This window comes from Scardinius erythrophthalmus, assembly GCF_964197995.2.
Source record: "Scardinius erythrophthalmus genome assembly, chromosome: 14".
Classification (NCBI taxonomy): Eukaryota; Metazoa; Chordata; class Actinopteri; order Cypriniformes; family Leuciscidae; genus Scardinius; species Scardinius erythrophthalmus.
In genome coordinates, this window is record NC_138234.1 from 18,514,300 (window position 1) to 18,529,106 (window position 14,807).

At 36.4% G+C, this 14,807-nt stretch overlaps 1 protein-coding gene across 2 annotated transcripts; it reads right to left on the reverse strand.

The window, feature by feature from the left end:
• Positions 1-2,087: 2,087 nt before the first annotated feature.
• nab1a (NGFI-A binding protein 1a (EGR1 binding protein 1)) lies at positions 2,088-14,062 on the reverse strand. 2 transcript variants are annotated; one of them, XM_081384316.1, is made up of 9 exons: positions 13,924-14,062; positions 11,477-12,261; positions 11,199-11,332; positions 10,218-10,269; positions 7,289-7,408; positions 6,654-6,821; positions 5,998-6,157; positions 5,757-5,900; positions 2,088-3,274 (listed from the first exon to the last, which is right to left on the reverse strand). In XM_081384316.1, the coding sequence occupies exons 1-9, from the start codon at positions 14,024-14,026 to the stop codon at positions 3,201-3,203; spliced, it is 1,740 nt and encodes a 579-aa protein (XP_081240442.1). In that variant the 5' UTR covers positions 14,027-14,062; the 3' UTR covers positions 2,088-3,200. The 2 variants fall into 2 exon arrangements, with proteins under 2 accessions (XP_081240442.1, XP_081240443.1); XM_081384317.1 differs by lacking the exon at positions 6,654-6,821.
• Between the last annotated feature and the right edge of the window lie 745 nt (positions 14,063-14,807).

Consider the following 14,807-nt stretch of genomic DNA (forward strand, 5'->3'; position numbering starts at 1 on the left):
AAGCCTCAGCGGGGTCTCATACTGTAGGTTTAGACGTGAGATTGAGGAATTCGGCGCTACAAAGACGAGCTATTGTTCTGGATATCCTCAAATCCAACCTGCATAGTTGAATGTGGATTTGAAACCCTCATGAAAGCCTGCTTTGATCCAAAACGTCTGCTTTAACGTAGGCTACATCAGTCTAATCAGCTATCAAACTGATTCCGAACTAAAGTGTTTGTTTGCACCTCGTCTGTCAAAAGTGTATTAATTATCAATACTTGTTTTTTTTTTTCTCTCACAGCAAAGAAAATAATATGTATAATGATGTATAGCCTAATGGAACATTATACAAATATGCAATTAGATTAAATTACACATTGTGCACATATCATTACACACTCTTTTCATTTTACAAAAGCGTGCCAATACATTAGGCTTTTTTGCCACCTTGTGGTCAGTTGAAAAATTACCAGTCTTATTTTTTTTTCTTTTTTTTTTTTACTATTTTTGTTGTTTATACAGTCAAATGGAGATCAGCGACATAAACACTATACGTGATAATAATGCAGGTTTCAATTTATATATATATATATTTCATAAAATGATATTATCAATAAGTTATGACCACATGTTTTTACATTGTTTTAACTCATCAAATTAAGTTAAGCAGTTTAAAAAAATGATTAGTTATACAAGATTCAACTTTTTTATCAGTTTAATATAATTTAAGTTGAAATTACTTAAAATTTGTTATATATTACACATTAAAATATGAAATAATATTTAAATAAAAAATATAGTAATGTTTTTTATTAAGGTAGATATTTTGATTATATATATATATATATATATATACTATTCGTGTATATACATACGTGTTTGTATTATTTAAATAATTCATATTTTAGTGTATATATAATATTAAATATATGAACTCATAAAAATTCCACATATATATAATTATTATAATAAATAATAATAAATATATCTTATATATATATATATATATATATATTACAATATATATTACAATTATTATTTGCTGTTTTTATTTATATATTATATAACTTTTTATTTTAATGCACAAGACAACTGAAGTAGATTTGAAAAGTAGTTTCCACTATCCCTACATGGCCTTTAACAGAGTGAGATATCAGGAAACACACGTTCATGGTTAAACCCAATCATGTAGGAGATGCGTCATGGGAAATCCTGCACTGCCGAGCCAAAATAAAGGTTTCAGAAACCTTTACTAGTATTTTTTAATTTTTTTGAGAGCTGATGTTTTGCATTGTTTACTGCTAATCCCGACCGGTGGATCTTTATTTATAATAATAAAAAAAAAAACAACAAGCCAAGTTCTAAATAAGTGCACCTAACCCTATCCCACTACATCAAGACAAAAGCCTTTGCAGTTCGAAATGTTTCCGACCACATTCAAGCACACCCACACATCTGGGTCACCACAGGGGCACACGCAGAGATTCTGGAGGTGCTCACTGACGTGTCTCCCGAGGAACACCCGTGTCGGCCTTCTTTAGGTCTAAACCACTGGTGTGTGTGTGTGTGTGTATAGAGCGTGGGCGGATTTTAGCATTAACGTATGTGTGTGACATAAACAGGAAGCTGCTTGGATCAGCTCAATTTATTAACTGCTTCCAGATTGAGCCGTGTTTTTCAGACCGATCTATAAATAAACTGTTTTTAGCTTGCTTATATAAAGTTTAATGGCAATCATAAATGAAAATGGGTAGTAATATATGTAAATATTAAAGTCACCATAGGGAAGTCTTTAAGTGCCGACTATATCTAAAATTCAATGTAAATGTATTGATATTTTACACTTACATTTTACATGGTGATGGAATAAAATTAGATGGAAGGAAAAATCATTTCCTTTGCTTGCATAACTTTTGTGTTACCTGAAGAAAATTGGCATTAGTTTGCAAAAACATTTCTCTCGCAAAAGTAATATAGCTTCCTCCCAAAATCGTGAGAGCAAATGCGAGAAAACACGAAAGCACTGAATTATATTTTTTTCTTTGCTTTTCTTCTCCATTAACATGTTTATGTTATTACAAAGTGAAGAGAAAAATTCATGAACTACATTTTTCCAGTTTGGTCTTTATTTGTAGAACGATTTCACAAAGACAAGACACAAAAGAGTTAAACACGACAGATGTGCATAGAAAAAGACACAACAGACTAGCATAGCCAACTAACAAAACACCTTCATGTGTGAAGAAAAAAAGTTTGCGAACTTTTTTTACGAAAAAAAATCACAGTCACAGTGTAACAGTTAACGTTTACTGAGATACACAATATTGTAAGGCCTGTTCACCCCAAGGACAATAACTATAACAATTAAGATATACTTCTAAAAATCCCTCTAAATATAAAAGAATAGCAGAGTTCACACCACAGCTATAACGATAACGGCACAGAGAAACGATATCGTTGGAATCACTTTTCTTCCCCAGATGAAGATCAATAAAAACAATGACAGCCAATCAGAATCCACCAGACTTAAAGAACTCTAGAATTTAAAGTGGCAGACGACAAAACTGCAGCATGCGCTTAGAATAAACAGAACGATATCGTCCGCTGGTGTGGATGCTAATATAGTTATCGATATATTTATAGTTATCGTTTTTGGTGTGAATGGGCCTCGCTGGTTTCTGGTAACAAATACAGAACACAATTTTTTCAAGTACTAACATCTAAAGTGACGCAATCACAAAAACGCGCAATGCTAATTCTACATATTCAGTATTCTTTTACAAAGTACACATTAAGTTCATCCTCACTGACAAACCGATACGAACAGATGAATGTCATCATTTAACTTTAAAATGATCAACTAATCTAAGGACTACACAACCGTTTTCTACGAAACTTCAGTTGGGGAGTGCTTCTGTTGAATAACGAATAGTTTAAATAAAAATAGTTTACGAATAAGACATGCAATCAAATAAACAAACGCAGATTATGTACAAAAAGATGCACAAATACGCCCTTAGACAATTTCTCTGTGTACACCGACTGCAAGACGTTCATGTTTTTTGTTTTGTTATATTATTAGAAATAAAAATAATTTTTAAAAACTAAAAATCAAAATAAATTGATCTCTGGGCATTTACAGTTCTTAAGGCCACACAGTTTCAGTACTATATCCACTGAGCAAACAAAACGCAGGTTTCATTCAGAGGCTGAAGATGTTATCTGGAGTCCTCTGGTTCTGATTTGATGGTCTTCTTGTCCAGAAGCCTGAGCTCTTTTTGAGACCCGTTTTCTGAAATAAAAAGGCAATGGATTACAATCATAGACTTGAGATATACAAAGATGGTGCACTCATATTACTATGAACAGGAGAAAGTGCAATGGCGGAATAAGTCCCGCCTTCTAAATAAAAGAGCCAATCGCCAATGGTAAAATCATTGCGTCACTCACTGCAGATGCCTTCAGAAGCTGGTCTAATCTGAAAAATTCTTTTTTTTGTCATGATTTGAGCGTTTAGAATGAAAATGTATGAGACAATTGTCAGATTTAATTGGTGATTTCAAATCGTTTCAAGGCGTTTCAAATATGGCCGGTGAATGAAATGACAGTCACAGTTAATTTGTTTAATATGTATCAAACAATGGTTGGTTGGCTTGCTTGCATAAAGTTAAACGGCTATGAAGAAATGTGTGGAATCGAGATTCAAGATGATTATGTGGAAATAAAAAAAAAATTCTAAATTCAAAGTTCTAGAATGAGGCATTAGTCAAATCAAGCTAAATAATACTTAACACATATTTCTCAACATTAATGATAAAACTTTAATGCATTAACTAACAATGAGCAATAGATTTGCGACAGTATTTGTTAATCTCTTTTTTACATTAGTTTATAAAAATGCAAATGTTCATTTTTAGTTCATGTTAGCTCAGGTTCATTAACTATTACCATATATATATATGTAAAACTTTTGATTTTAATAAAGTATTAGTAAATGTTGAAATAACAGATTTAATAAATCCTTTAGTATTTTTCATTGTTACTTCATGATAACAAATACATTTAACTAATGTCAACTTACTGTAAAGTGTTAACAAAATAAATAATAAAAATACTGCAGAGACAACAACAGTACTAGGTGGAAACTTTTGCACTATAAAATGATCCCTGAACCCTGAATTCATTTAGATTTAATTTGTTGGATGTGCTGGGAAAGGTTTACTTAATATCTTTTTAAAATAAGTTGTAGTTTCTGTAATTTCTGTAGTGCATAAGTGCATAAAAACACCTTGAACCTCACTGCCTCAATTCTCGCATCAGAACAGTTTCAATATGTTGGAATTTTCAGTACATTCCAGTAAACAAAAAGCATGTCGTAAGTGTTTACGCCAAGTTTAAAGGATGGTACTTTTTACTGTTTCAAATCTATATCACTGAATAGACAGTTGAGGGTATTAAATGTATTTTTCAAATATTCAAATCAGTTCAAACGACAAGTGTGCTCAGTAAATGACACTGATTGACATCAGGGTCTGCCCACATTGGGGCGGAAGAAAAAACCCAAAACGTCAAAAAGACGAGTAAATCCTCACCCCCTTCCTCACCTACTCGCGGCGCGCTAACGCAGCTTGCACAGGCAGGTAGGAGTTTCAGAGAGAAAGTGCTACCTTCAGAGGACATTTGCATGCAAGAGATTGCATACATTACAAAAAGTTCTCTGAAGCCCCGCTGATACGTGCAGTACGTTGACACATCAGGGTTTAATGGAGCGGTGTAGGTGTCAGTGTGACAGGATGATACTGAGATAAACCTGTGCCAATCCAGGCTACAACATGCATGCAAATACATGGTCCAACAAGACCCGTTTCATTATGTACACCATTTTTGAGTTGGTTCTTTGAAGATTACAGCTCTACCTAGACAGCATTTGAAGGCTGTTCCAAAAGGTAGGCGGAAACGTTACGCTGCCTTCTGAAATCCCACATTTTGGCCAAATTATAAGGCAGAACCACATGTATCTTTTGTGAATAGTCTGGGAATCCCAGAATGCAATTCGACAAGAGAGAAGCTGCAAATGGTGTGTCGCAGGTCTTAGAATTTCTGCTTATTTAGATGATATTATTGAGCTGAATCAGGACATATTGAATGCACAAATAGAAAAACAAAATTACTGATTATATCTGCATATGCCTATAATTCTTTTTCCAGATTAGTCACTTAGGAGGTTACATTTTAAATATGATGTGGCTGCTTATGTATACTAAGTTTGGGGCCAGTAAGATTTTTTAAATGTTTTTGAAAGAACTAATTTATGCTCACCAAGGCTGCATTTATTTGATCAAATTGACACATTATTATGATTTAAAGTAACTGTTTTCTATTTGAATATGCTTTAAAATGTAATTTATTCCTGTGATGCAAAGCAGAATTTTCAGCATCATTACTTCAGTCTTCAGTCACATGACCGTTCAGAAATCATTCTAATATGATGATTTTATGCTTATGATTTTAAATTAACACTTGTGCAGCTTAATATTTTTGTGGAAACAATGATGCATTTTGTTCAAGATTCTCTGACGAATAGAAAGTTTAAAAACAGCATTCACTTAAAATGGAAATTCTTTGTCAAAAAATCTTTACTGTCAATTTTGATCAATTTAATGCATCTTTGCTGAATAAAAGTATTCCTTCCTTAATAAAAAAAATAATAATTATCTTACTGATCCAACTTTTGGATCGTAGTGTTTGGCAGCACACTAGGTTTTGTCACTAACCTGTGGCTGCCGTCATTCTCTCTTCAGAGTTCTGCTGGTTATGATGTCGTTCCTCTGCGTTCTGTTTGTGATGTCGCTTCAGCTCATTGGCCAATTGCCTGCCCAGTGGAACATCGGTCAGACGCAAGTTTAGGGGTCTCTCGCCTGCATTTAAGCACAGAAAGGTACGTATACTCAAACCACTGATACGAACAATTGCAACAGTTACAAAGTAATAGTGCGCAAATAAGGAGAAATGTACCAGAGAGATGTGAGAGACTGCTGTTGCAGTTCTGAGCGGTGGGAGCGAGGTATTTCAGTGCCGCTGTTGGAATCCGCCAGTCCAACGATTTCAATCTCTCCTGGATGGCAGCATCACGCAAGAGCTCCACCTGCTTGGCCAGCAGAGAGTCCAGCTGTCCCTACACACACACAAACACTGAATGTGAACTGAACAGACAAAATGTTCACAAAAAGGTTTCAAAAAGGCAACGTTTTCAAACAACTTCAAAGCGAACATTTCAAACAAATATATATTCAAAATAATGTTTCGAACAAAGTAAAAAAAACTACAAAACAAAACCTTAAACATTCAAACAAACATTGTTTCCAAACATACTGAGGGTCAAGCAACTTTAAAACAAACATTTACTAAAAACATTGTTTAAAACAACGAAGTTCAAACAATTCTAAAATAAACATTCAAAGCTCTTTCAAATAATGATTCTGTTGAAAAAAAGCTTTCTAAAAACAAATTTCAAACAACATTAAAGGTGCAGTATGTAATATTGACAGCTAGTAGTTGAAATGGGTACTGAAGTCAAAAAATGTTCTCCCGCCCCCTCCTTCTCAGACTCGACGCGCTGGTTGCCAGATTGAGGACACGCAACAAAAATGAGCGCAATTAAGGAGACTTACACACTGCAAGTTGATGAGTTGACTTATCCGTATTTTAATATGCCTCTGGATATAGAGCTTTTTAGATGGATGCTGATGCTTTTTAGGTCGGGTAGAATCTGTGATTTCTGATGCAGTTTGTTTGCTGGCTTCCATCGCTATACACAGCGTTTTCCGCCAACTGGCAACCTGAGATGTCGAAATACTATTGGGTAAATTGGCAGTGGGCGGGTTCACACAGACCCAAAAACAAAACAAAAACAGACATTCCGACACGGAACTCAACAAGTATGTGAACTTAGAATATTTCCAAAATATCTGCAAACATATTATTTTTGTGCTTTAGCAAAAAAAAAAAAAAGAAAGAAAAAAATTACATACAGCACCTTTGAAACAAAATAACTGAAACTACCTTTCAAAAATGTAAAACTAACTTTCAAACAAAACTTTAAACACTCAAACATTGTTTCCAAACAGAGTTAAAGCAATTTTGAAACAAAAGACTTTTTCAAACAATGTAAAAAAAAAAAAAAGTTCAAACAATGTTGAAGCTAACTTTAGTTTAGACAAACATTTAAGCACTGAAACAAAAGTTTCAAACAAATCATGCAAACGACAGACACCATGTTTTGCGATACATCGCAGACTCAAACTACCTGCAGGCTATGTCTGATCGTCTCGTCTCCTTTAGATTTGGCGATTGCGAGCTGCTCTCTCACCGTGTCCTGGCGCGTGTGAAGAACGTGAAGGGCCTCCTGTAGATCGTAGACACCGTCCTACGAGAAAGTGTGAAAAAGTGAAAGAGGGATGAGCTCTTGGTAAACTTTCATTTAAACTAGCAGACAGGGGCCGGTTGCACCAGCTGGGCGTAAGTTATAACTTAGCCTAGTTTTGACGTAAATGGACACCAAGTTACGACTTGCGCACTTCTAAATATTTTTGCGTTGCACCATTAAACTTAGTTGAAGCGTAACTCTACGTTTAAACTAAATATTTACGGCAGCCTCCGATCAGGAGTAACGGATGGAATAAAATATCAAACACACTGAACTTCATCAATAAGCTATTATTTTACCTGACAGACTTCAATTCTTAATACATATATGATTATGCAGACATTTACACTTGCTTACATTTTAAGAGAGAGAACATTATGTGAAAAGATTACTTTGTTAGAGGCTATCTTTAACACAAACCCATCCTAAACAGCACGTCGCTGTGTGCATCGGTCCATGGTGTGCATGTCAAATATCAGTCATAATCAATAAACGTAATTTCTTATGCTTTTTGTATCAATATTTATTTATTTATCCTTATTCATTTAATTTCAAATACAGTTTCTGAATGTTACATATAAAAACACTTATGCTATTCATGATCAAGTATCGTATTTAATGGAAACTTATTTTTACCGTTAGTAACGTGAGGCAAAAGAATGAAGGATAAACTGAAATTCACAGCATTTCAACACAACATCTGCTCACGTATTTGAAGGCTGCTATTGGATAACCGAGGCTAAACGTCATATTATGCGACTACGCATTACTTTACGGAGAGCTTACGACCTACTAGCTACGTTCTGCCTTGCGAACAAATGGTGCAACGGAATAAAGTTCAGAGTTAGTTACAAACTAGCTAGTAGTTACTAAGCCTCTAGTGTGGACTTTACGTTCCAATTTAAGAAAGAACTTACGAACGGCTGGTGCAACCCTACCCAGGAGTTTTATATATCCATGATGGCTTGATTTATTTGCATCTCTGGTGCAAACATGACATTTACGCAAATGAAGAAAGCTGTTAGCACAAACTGAGTCATCACATCTGTAGTCCACAGTGACAGAGTAAGTCATGCTGCTGGCGAGATGAACCATCCAAATAATCATATTTTACACTTTTGTAACATCTACCCCCCGCACCCCACCCCACCACACCACACACACACACACACACACATACACACCACTTATAAATGTCAAAGTTTTTTGGACAAATTTTTTTTTCTTTTCGTTTATGACCATTTTCCCCCTCTGTCATGCATAATTCAATCATTTATATAACATTTGTTGTACAAATACATACGGCTAAAATATAAGAGTTATAATAAAAGCTAAAGAAAATTTTGTTTTCAAATAATATTCACTTTTTGGGTCTTAGATACATAAAATCCTGCAGACATTTTTTTGTTAATTATTGATAAAAAAAAAATTAAAGCCTCAAAGCTCATTAACCTCACATTTAAAATATATATTACAGCTAAATAAATATAGTATTTTATTTTTTATTTAAAAGTAGTATTAAAATAATATTATAATTTTATTTGGAAACATCAAATCTTAAAGAACAATTTTTGTGTAAATTGTTCATAAAACTTTTAAAACCATAAATCCCACTGACCTCAAATATAAGAGGTACAGTACAGTAAAGCTTATATAAAGTAAAAGTATAGTTTATATATAATTTTATTTTTAAATTGAAATTTGATGATACTTGGCCATAATACTCTTTTGGCTATTGGATACATAAAAGAAGAATGATACATTTGTGTAAATTGTTCATAAAACCTTTAAAAAAAATAAAATCAAATATACTCTGAGAGGCATTGTGAACTTTTATTTTTACATTTGGTTTTAGTATTAGCATTATTATAATTTTTTCTTTTTGAGTTTTTAGCATACAATTATGAAAAACAATCCATTGGTCCTTTTTTGAATGTTTTAATCTTGGTGAAAACTTCAAATAAACTTAAAAATACTAACGCATAATAAAAAAAAACATTCCGGTTTGTTTCTCACCAGTATTTATCTTGTTATTCTAACAGATTGTCACCTTTGAACGAATTTTCACTTCGTGTCGCCCCTTGACAACCTCCGCATTTTCCTCTGAGGTCATCACGCATGTGTGTGTGTGTGTGTGTGTGTGTGTATGTGTGTGTGTGTGTCCACGTATGACGTTAGACTCAGGCAGAGACAGCCACAGCGATGCGTGGGTAATTCAGTAAGCACCCACAGGATGATGTCAATTATGTGTTTCAGTCCACTGTGTACTTCTCCGCCTGTGTGGATGAATGATTGTGCGTCTGTACTAAGCTTTTCTTTATCCAGAGAACCCAACAAAACAACTTCCGTCAAAAACACGCTTTTAAAAGTGAGCTAAAATTAATCACATAGTGTTTTAATTTGACGTCTTGAGAGTTTTGTTTGCTACCATTTTGTTGACTTAGAGGCCTCACAGAGATACAAAAACAGCGATATCATTTACTTTTAGATGTTCACCCAGAGGCGCAGAACGTCGCTCATGGGAAAAAGCTGTGAACGCGACATTTCGGAGTGAATCATGACAGTAATTACTCTCCTGAGATTATTAACAGAGAGAGTGCACACACAAACACAGCATTAATTCAAACACAATGGGAAGGCGGCTGGCAATAAATATCATGACAAGAATGCAAAACTAATAAAGAAGTCCCGAGAAACCACCTGGAGCTCGAAATGATTACAAAGCTCAGGCGTCTCATGCAAATAAAGCAATTTGTCGCAGTTGGGTTTATGAATATGAACTGAATCTACAGAACTTGTTTAAACTTACCTCAGATTTGATTCTCTTGGGAGATGGTTCATCTTCATCACCGCAGTGGGACCTAAAAATAATGATTTATTTTCAGTTTCCCACTTATTTTTACACCATAAACAATCATTGTTTATCAAAAAGATGGTGCTTGTATGAATAAACGAAGACCATGAAAATATGTAAAACTAAAAAGCAAAAAATGGTCAAAATCTAATAGGTTTTATGACTAATAAAATGCTAATATGCTCTAAACAGTTGACTCAAAGGCCCTGTTTACACCTGGTATTAAGATGCGTTTTGGTCGATCGGATCACAAGACCTCCTGCTTTCCCCCTACTGAATTCGTAAACAATATGGGAAGCGCGCTAGCTAGACGGGATTTAAAATTTGTCGGCTTGGTTTGAAGATGAATAAACGTACCAAGCACAATGTTCTCTCACCATTCCTGATTTCTAACACACAGCAGAAACTAAATCTGCTGTTCTCCGTACGTGTTTTCTTTGTTATTCGGCACTTTCGTATGTAAATTGCATACGTTTATTTTGTCCGTTAGATCAAAAGAAAAAACCCATTCAAACCCATAAGATCTGAAAAAGCCCATGCATTTAACCGCCCATAGACCCTCCCCTCGAGGAAATCATGACAGGAGTGATTGAAAGTGGACAAAAGAGAGATTAAAACAGCAGTTGTAAACGGGTCTCCCTCGTTTACTTGTGATCCGATCTACCTTAACGCATCATAATATCAGGTGTAGACAGGGCCAATAAGCATTTAAAAATGAATATGGGACAATAGACAAGGTCACAAGGTCGTATGCAAATTTTTGTCCAATAAAATGCTCTTTAGAATGACAATGTCCCTCCCACAATATTCCGGACTTCTATATAAACAAAAGCAAAGCCCTTCGATAATGTCAACAAAGGGAAGGCTTATACACTATTTAAAAAATATATTTTTTCCTATAGATTAAAATGAAGAATTGAAGAAATTGTGCATTACCTGCTGGTCCTGCGGGTGTATTTGTAGGTAACTTCGCGTGAAATCTGCCTGGCCAACGAGAAAAGCTCGTCTCTTCTGGTGAGCAGCGATAGATCTTTCATGCACAGCTGAGCAGATGCTTCATTCACCGTTAGCTACACAATCAATGAAACAACAATGAAAACATCAAACGTTTAGAATCTTACGGAACAACAATTTCTGTTAATCGGCACAATTATCGTCCGATGCGGCAATCCCGATATCTTAGCATTCACCCCAACCGGAGGAATCAAACCAACCTCGTGCATGGTAAGTTGCCGGCCATCCCGCCTCTTGGAATCGAACCGCCCATAGATGGCGCTGTATTTCCGAATCTCCACCTCCTTCTGCGGATCGTCTTCGTTCATCTCGCAGATGTGGCCGATCATCTTGCTGAGCTTCTTATTGGCACGCACGTGTTCTTTGACTTCTGTGAGGTCGCTCTTGGGCAACGTTTGGGATAGTCGCTCTACGCACTCCATCACGCACTGGACGGCGGTGGAATCGAGAGTTTCGAGAGCGTCATGTGGAGAACACGGGGAACAGGCTCCAGACGGAGATAGGCTGTGCTCGCTCTCGCTTCCCCAGAAACGACTCTCGCTAGCCCCTTGCAGTGGGGAGCAGCCTGGCGTCCCGTCCCTGCTGAGATCCAGCCTTCCAGGACTGGGGCTTGTGGGTAATAACGCCCTGGGAACCGCAAGCTGGTTCTGTTGCCCATTGCTGTGGATGCCCGGGGAACTTTCGGGTAGCTTGTACACCGGTATACTGCAAACGGGAAGAGATGTCAATGGTTGGTTGAAGAGGGAAGGGTTGGTGACCCAATCCCGTAGAGACTTCTGGAGCCTCCGAACATGGAGGGGTTTGGTCGCCATTCCAACAAGGGCCATGATCTCGAGGAACTCTTCCTCGCCAGCCTCGCAGAGCTGCTGCACATCGTCACCGCCCTGCTGGATGAAGGCTTCGTAGTAGCAGAGCAAGTTTGCCTTCTGCAGGATCCGGTACAGTTGTAGCTCACCCAAGGAGCGCGGCAGGACCACTGACATGGCTACACATGCAAACACATAGAGCAAAACATAGCACTGTCATTCCAAGCTTCTTATCGACAATGTTTGAAGTCAACATGTTATTTATTTCCCGGGAAAGGTCTGTGAACTCTAAGTACGACTGTGACAGTTTGTCTACAGTGGTCATTCATGAAGCCGACGTGTTTCTGTTTGTAACGCCGGTGAAGGAGAATGACAACAAGAGCATTTAACCATTGCTTACTGACCATGGTGGGAAGAACAATAATTAAGCTACCCGCAATGGACAAATGACCGCCAAAACAGTTGAAGGGAACATATGCTGCCCAAAGATATAAAGTTAAACAATGTAACTAATAATTAAGAAAGATAAAAAGTAAAAAAAAGATTAATAATTCTGATTTAGCGCACACAGTTTTAACTGGAATAGACCTTAGGGTAGCACAATATTACATTTTTGACAGGAATGAAAACTAAGCTGTGAGGGATAGCAGTATAGTGTGTTCAATGGATTGTACTGTTGTTTACTAACATGCCAATTATTTGACTGATGAAACATCTTTCCAAAAAAAAAAAAAACTTTCAGTAGACAAAAGCTCCATTAAACCATTTTGAAAGTTGTGCGTTTTGAAAATTAAAAGGCAGGGTAGGCGATTTCTCCCAGAAAAATTGTTTTTGTTGTGCTGGTTGAAAGTCTCTTCACATCCTGATAGCAATCACTTAAGTTAAGTGGTCTAAATGTTTTTATATATATATCTTCTGTGGAAGGCGTAGGACCATAAAATATTCATCCAATCATTGCATTCGGACCAAGTGCAATGATTGGACTGTCCATCCTGCCTGTCAACATATGTCTTTTCATACCTCTGCTCACCCTGCTGCAAGTCTATCCCTCACAGCCTCGTTTTCATCCAAGTAAAATTCTCTATGACACCTGCCCTGACTATAAAATCCAGTCGGATGGTCACATAATGTTTATTCACACAAGTTGCAAACTTTCAATGCATTTAAAGCTCAAATTGGATCTAAAAATCCTGCATCCGTAGAGAGCTAGAACTCAATGCAACCTCAATGCTGTCCTACTCTCAATCAGAAATGAATGACTTCAAATGGAAATTAATGACCAGTGTATCATCTTTTGTTTGTAGTAAGTGGTGAAAAGATGGCTTATTGTTGCTTTTTAACGTTGAATTAACATATTAACATTGAAAAACATATACACTTTACCTTTAAGTAGTTATTTAGCAGATGTTTTCATTCAAAATGAGTTATTATATGCTTATTACAGGTACAATCCACTAACAGGTGCTTTCAATACAGGTACAACAAGCACAGCCTGGGTTGTTCGAGTGTCTTGCTCAAGTAGACTAGTGACCAGATCTTTTATCATAACATCACATTAAAAATGTTGCAAGTAGGCTGTGTCACATACGTTCAAACTGATGCAAACACAATGGTGCATTGCATTATTCTTCACACAAGCATGGACAGGTTCCTGCAAGTGCAAACTCTCCTGAGAAGATCTCAAACTATTGCTTCACATGCACTCGGGAATCTCTAAGAGATCAATGCATGCAAATAAATCGGATAATGAGTTAGCTCAAATCAACATGGTTTGACAGTCTATCCTCCCCATCTGAATGTTTATGGATGAAATGTTTATATTAGTCCTCAGGTTTACGTACCTCTCTTTCGGAGCTGGTGCGCGCGACTGCTCCCGGTGCTCGCCGCTGTCTCGAGGCAGTGCTCCGCCTCTCGCGCAGGAGAGAAAGTGCGTTGAAGACTCATCGGTGCTGTCTCCCTCTCGCGCTGTCTTTCTCTCTCTTGTGCGGGGATATTCCGATGTAAACTGCATAGCTCTCTCACTCCCACGCGCTGGCTTGACGCAAATCCTCGCGTGGGCGGCGCTGTGCGCGTGGGACAGAATACCGAGAGAGAGAGAGAGAGAGAGAGAGAGGACCTGAACGGTCACACACACACGATGACATATTGAGGAATATTAAGCGGTAAGTTAATACAGTGTGTTTTTTTTTTCAACACGAACCCACACAGCCTTCAGCACACCATATGAAGGTTTTTTTTGTGGTGTCCATGTTCGTACATGTAAATAAGGGAAACCTGGGCAGATTGTCGCACTTTTTACCACAGTGAATTTTTATCATGATATGTTTACTTTTGAGAGTCAGTATCTGTGAAAATAGATGCTTACACGTTTTGTAACAATTTGTTGTAAATACATGCTTTAAAGTTTGGGCTGCAAAAAAAATATAAAAATAAAATAATAATAATAATAATAATAATAATAATAATAATAATAATAATAAAATGTGGTTGAATATACACGAAGAGAGTTAAATAACTTAGCGATTTCCAGCGACTATTGATTCAACGGTTTTCAACGAGTAGCGATTTAAATGTTGACTTTAAATAGCACCAACACAAAATATTTATTTTAAGTACTTATTCAATGACATTATGTCATTTAATGTGTGACTTTTATTTTAGTTTTCATAAACGCATGCTGTAATGTCAAAAACCTTGCAACATTTTTGCAACTTACAATGCGGTC

Excerpts from the sequence above, each read along its gene's own strand:
- nab1a (XM_081384316.1), bottom strand. The coding sequence starts at position 14,026 with ATGAGTCTTCAACGCACTTTCTCTCCTGCGCGAGAGGCGGAGCACTGC. Across the intron at positions 7,409-10,217 it reads CCAAGAGAATCAAATCTGAG|GACGGTGTCTACGATCTACA; the intron begins GTAAGTTTAAAC and ends ACTTTCTCGTAG. Across the intron at positions 5,901-5,997 it reads CAGTCTCTCACATCTCTCTG|GCGAGAGACCCCTAAACTTG; the intron begins GTACATTTCTCC and ends GCTTAAATGCAG.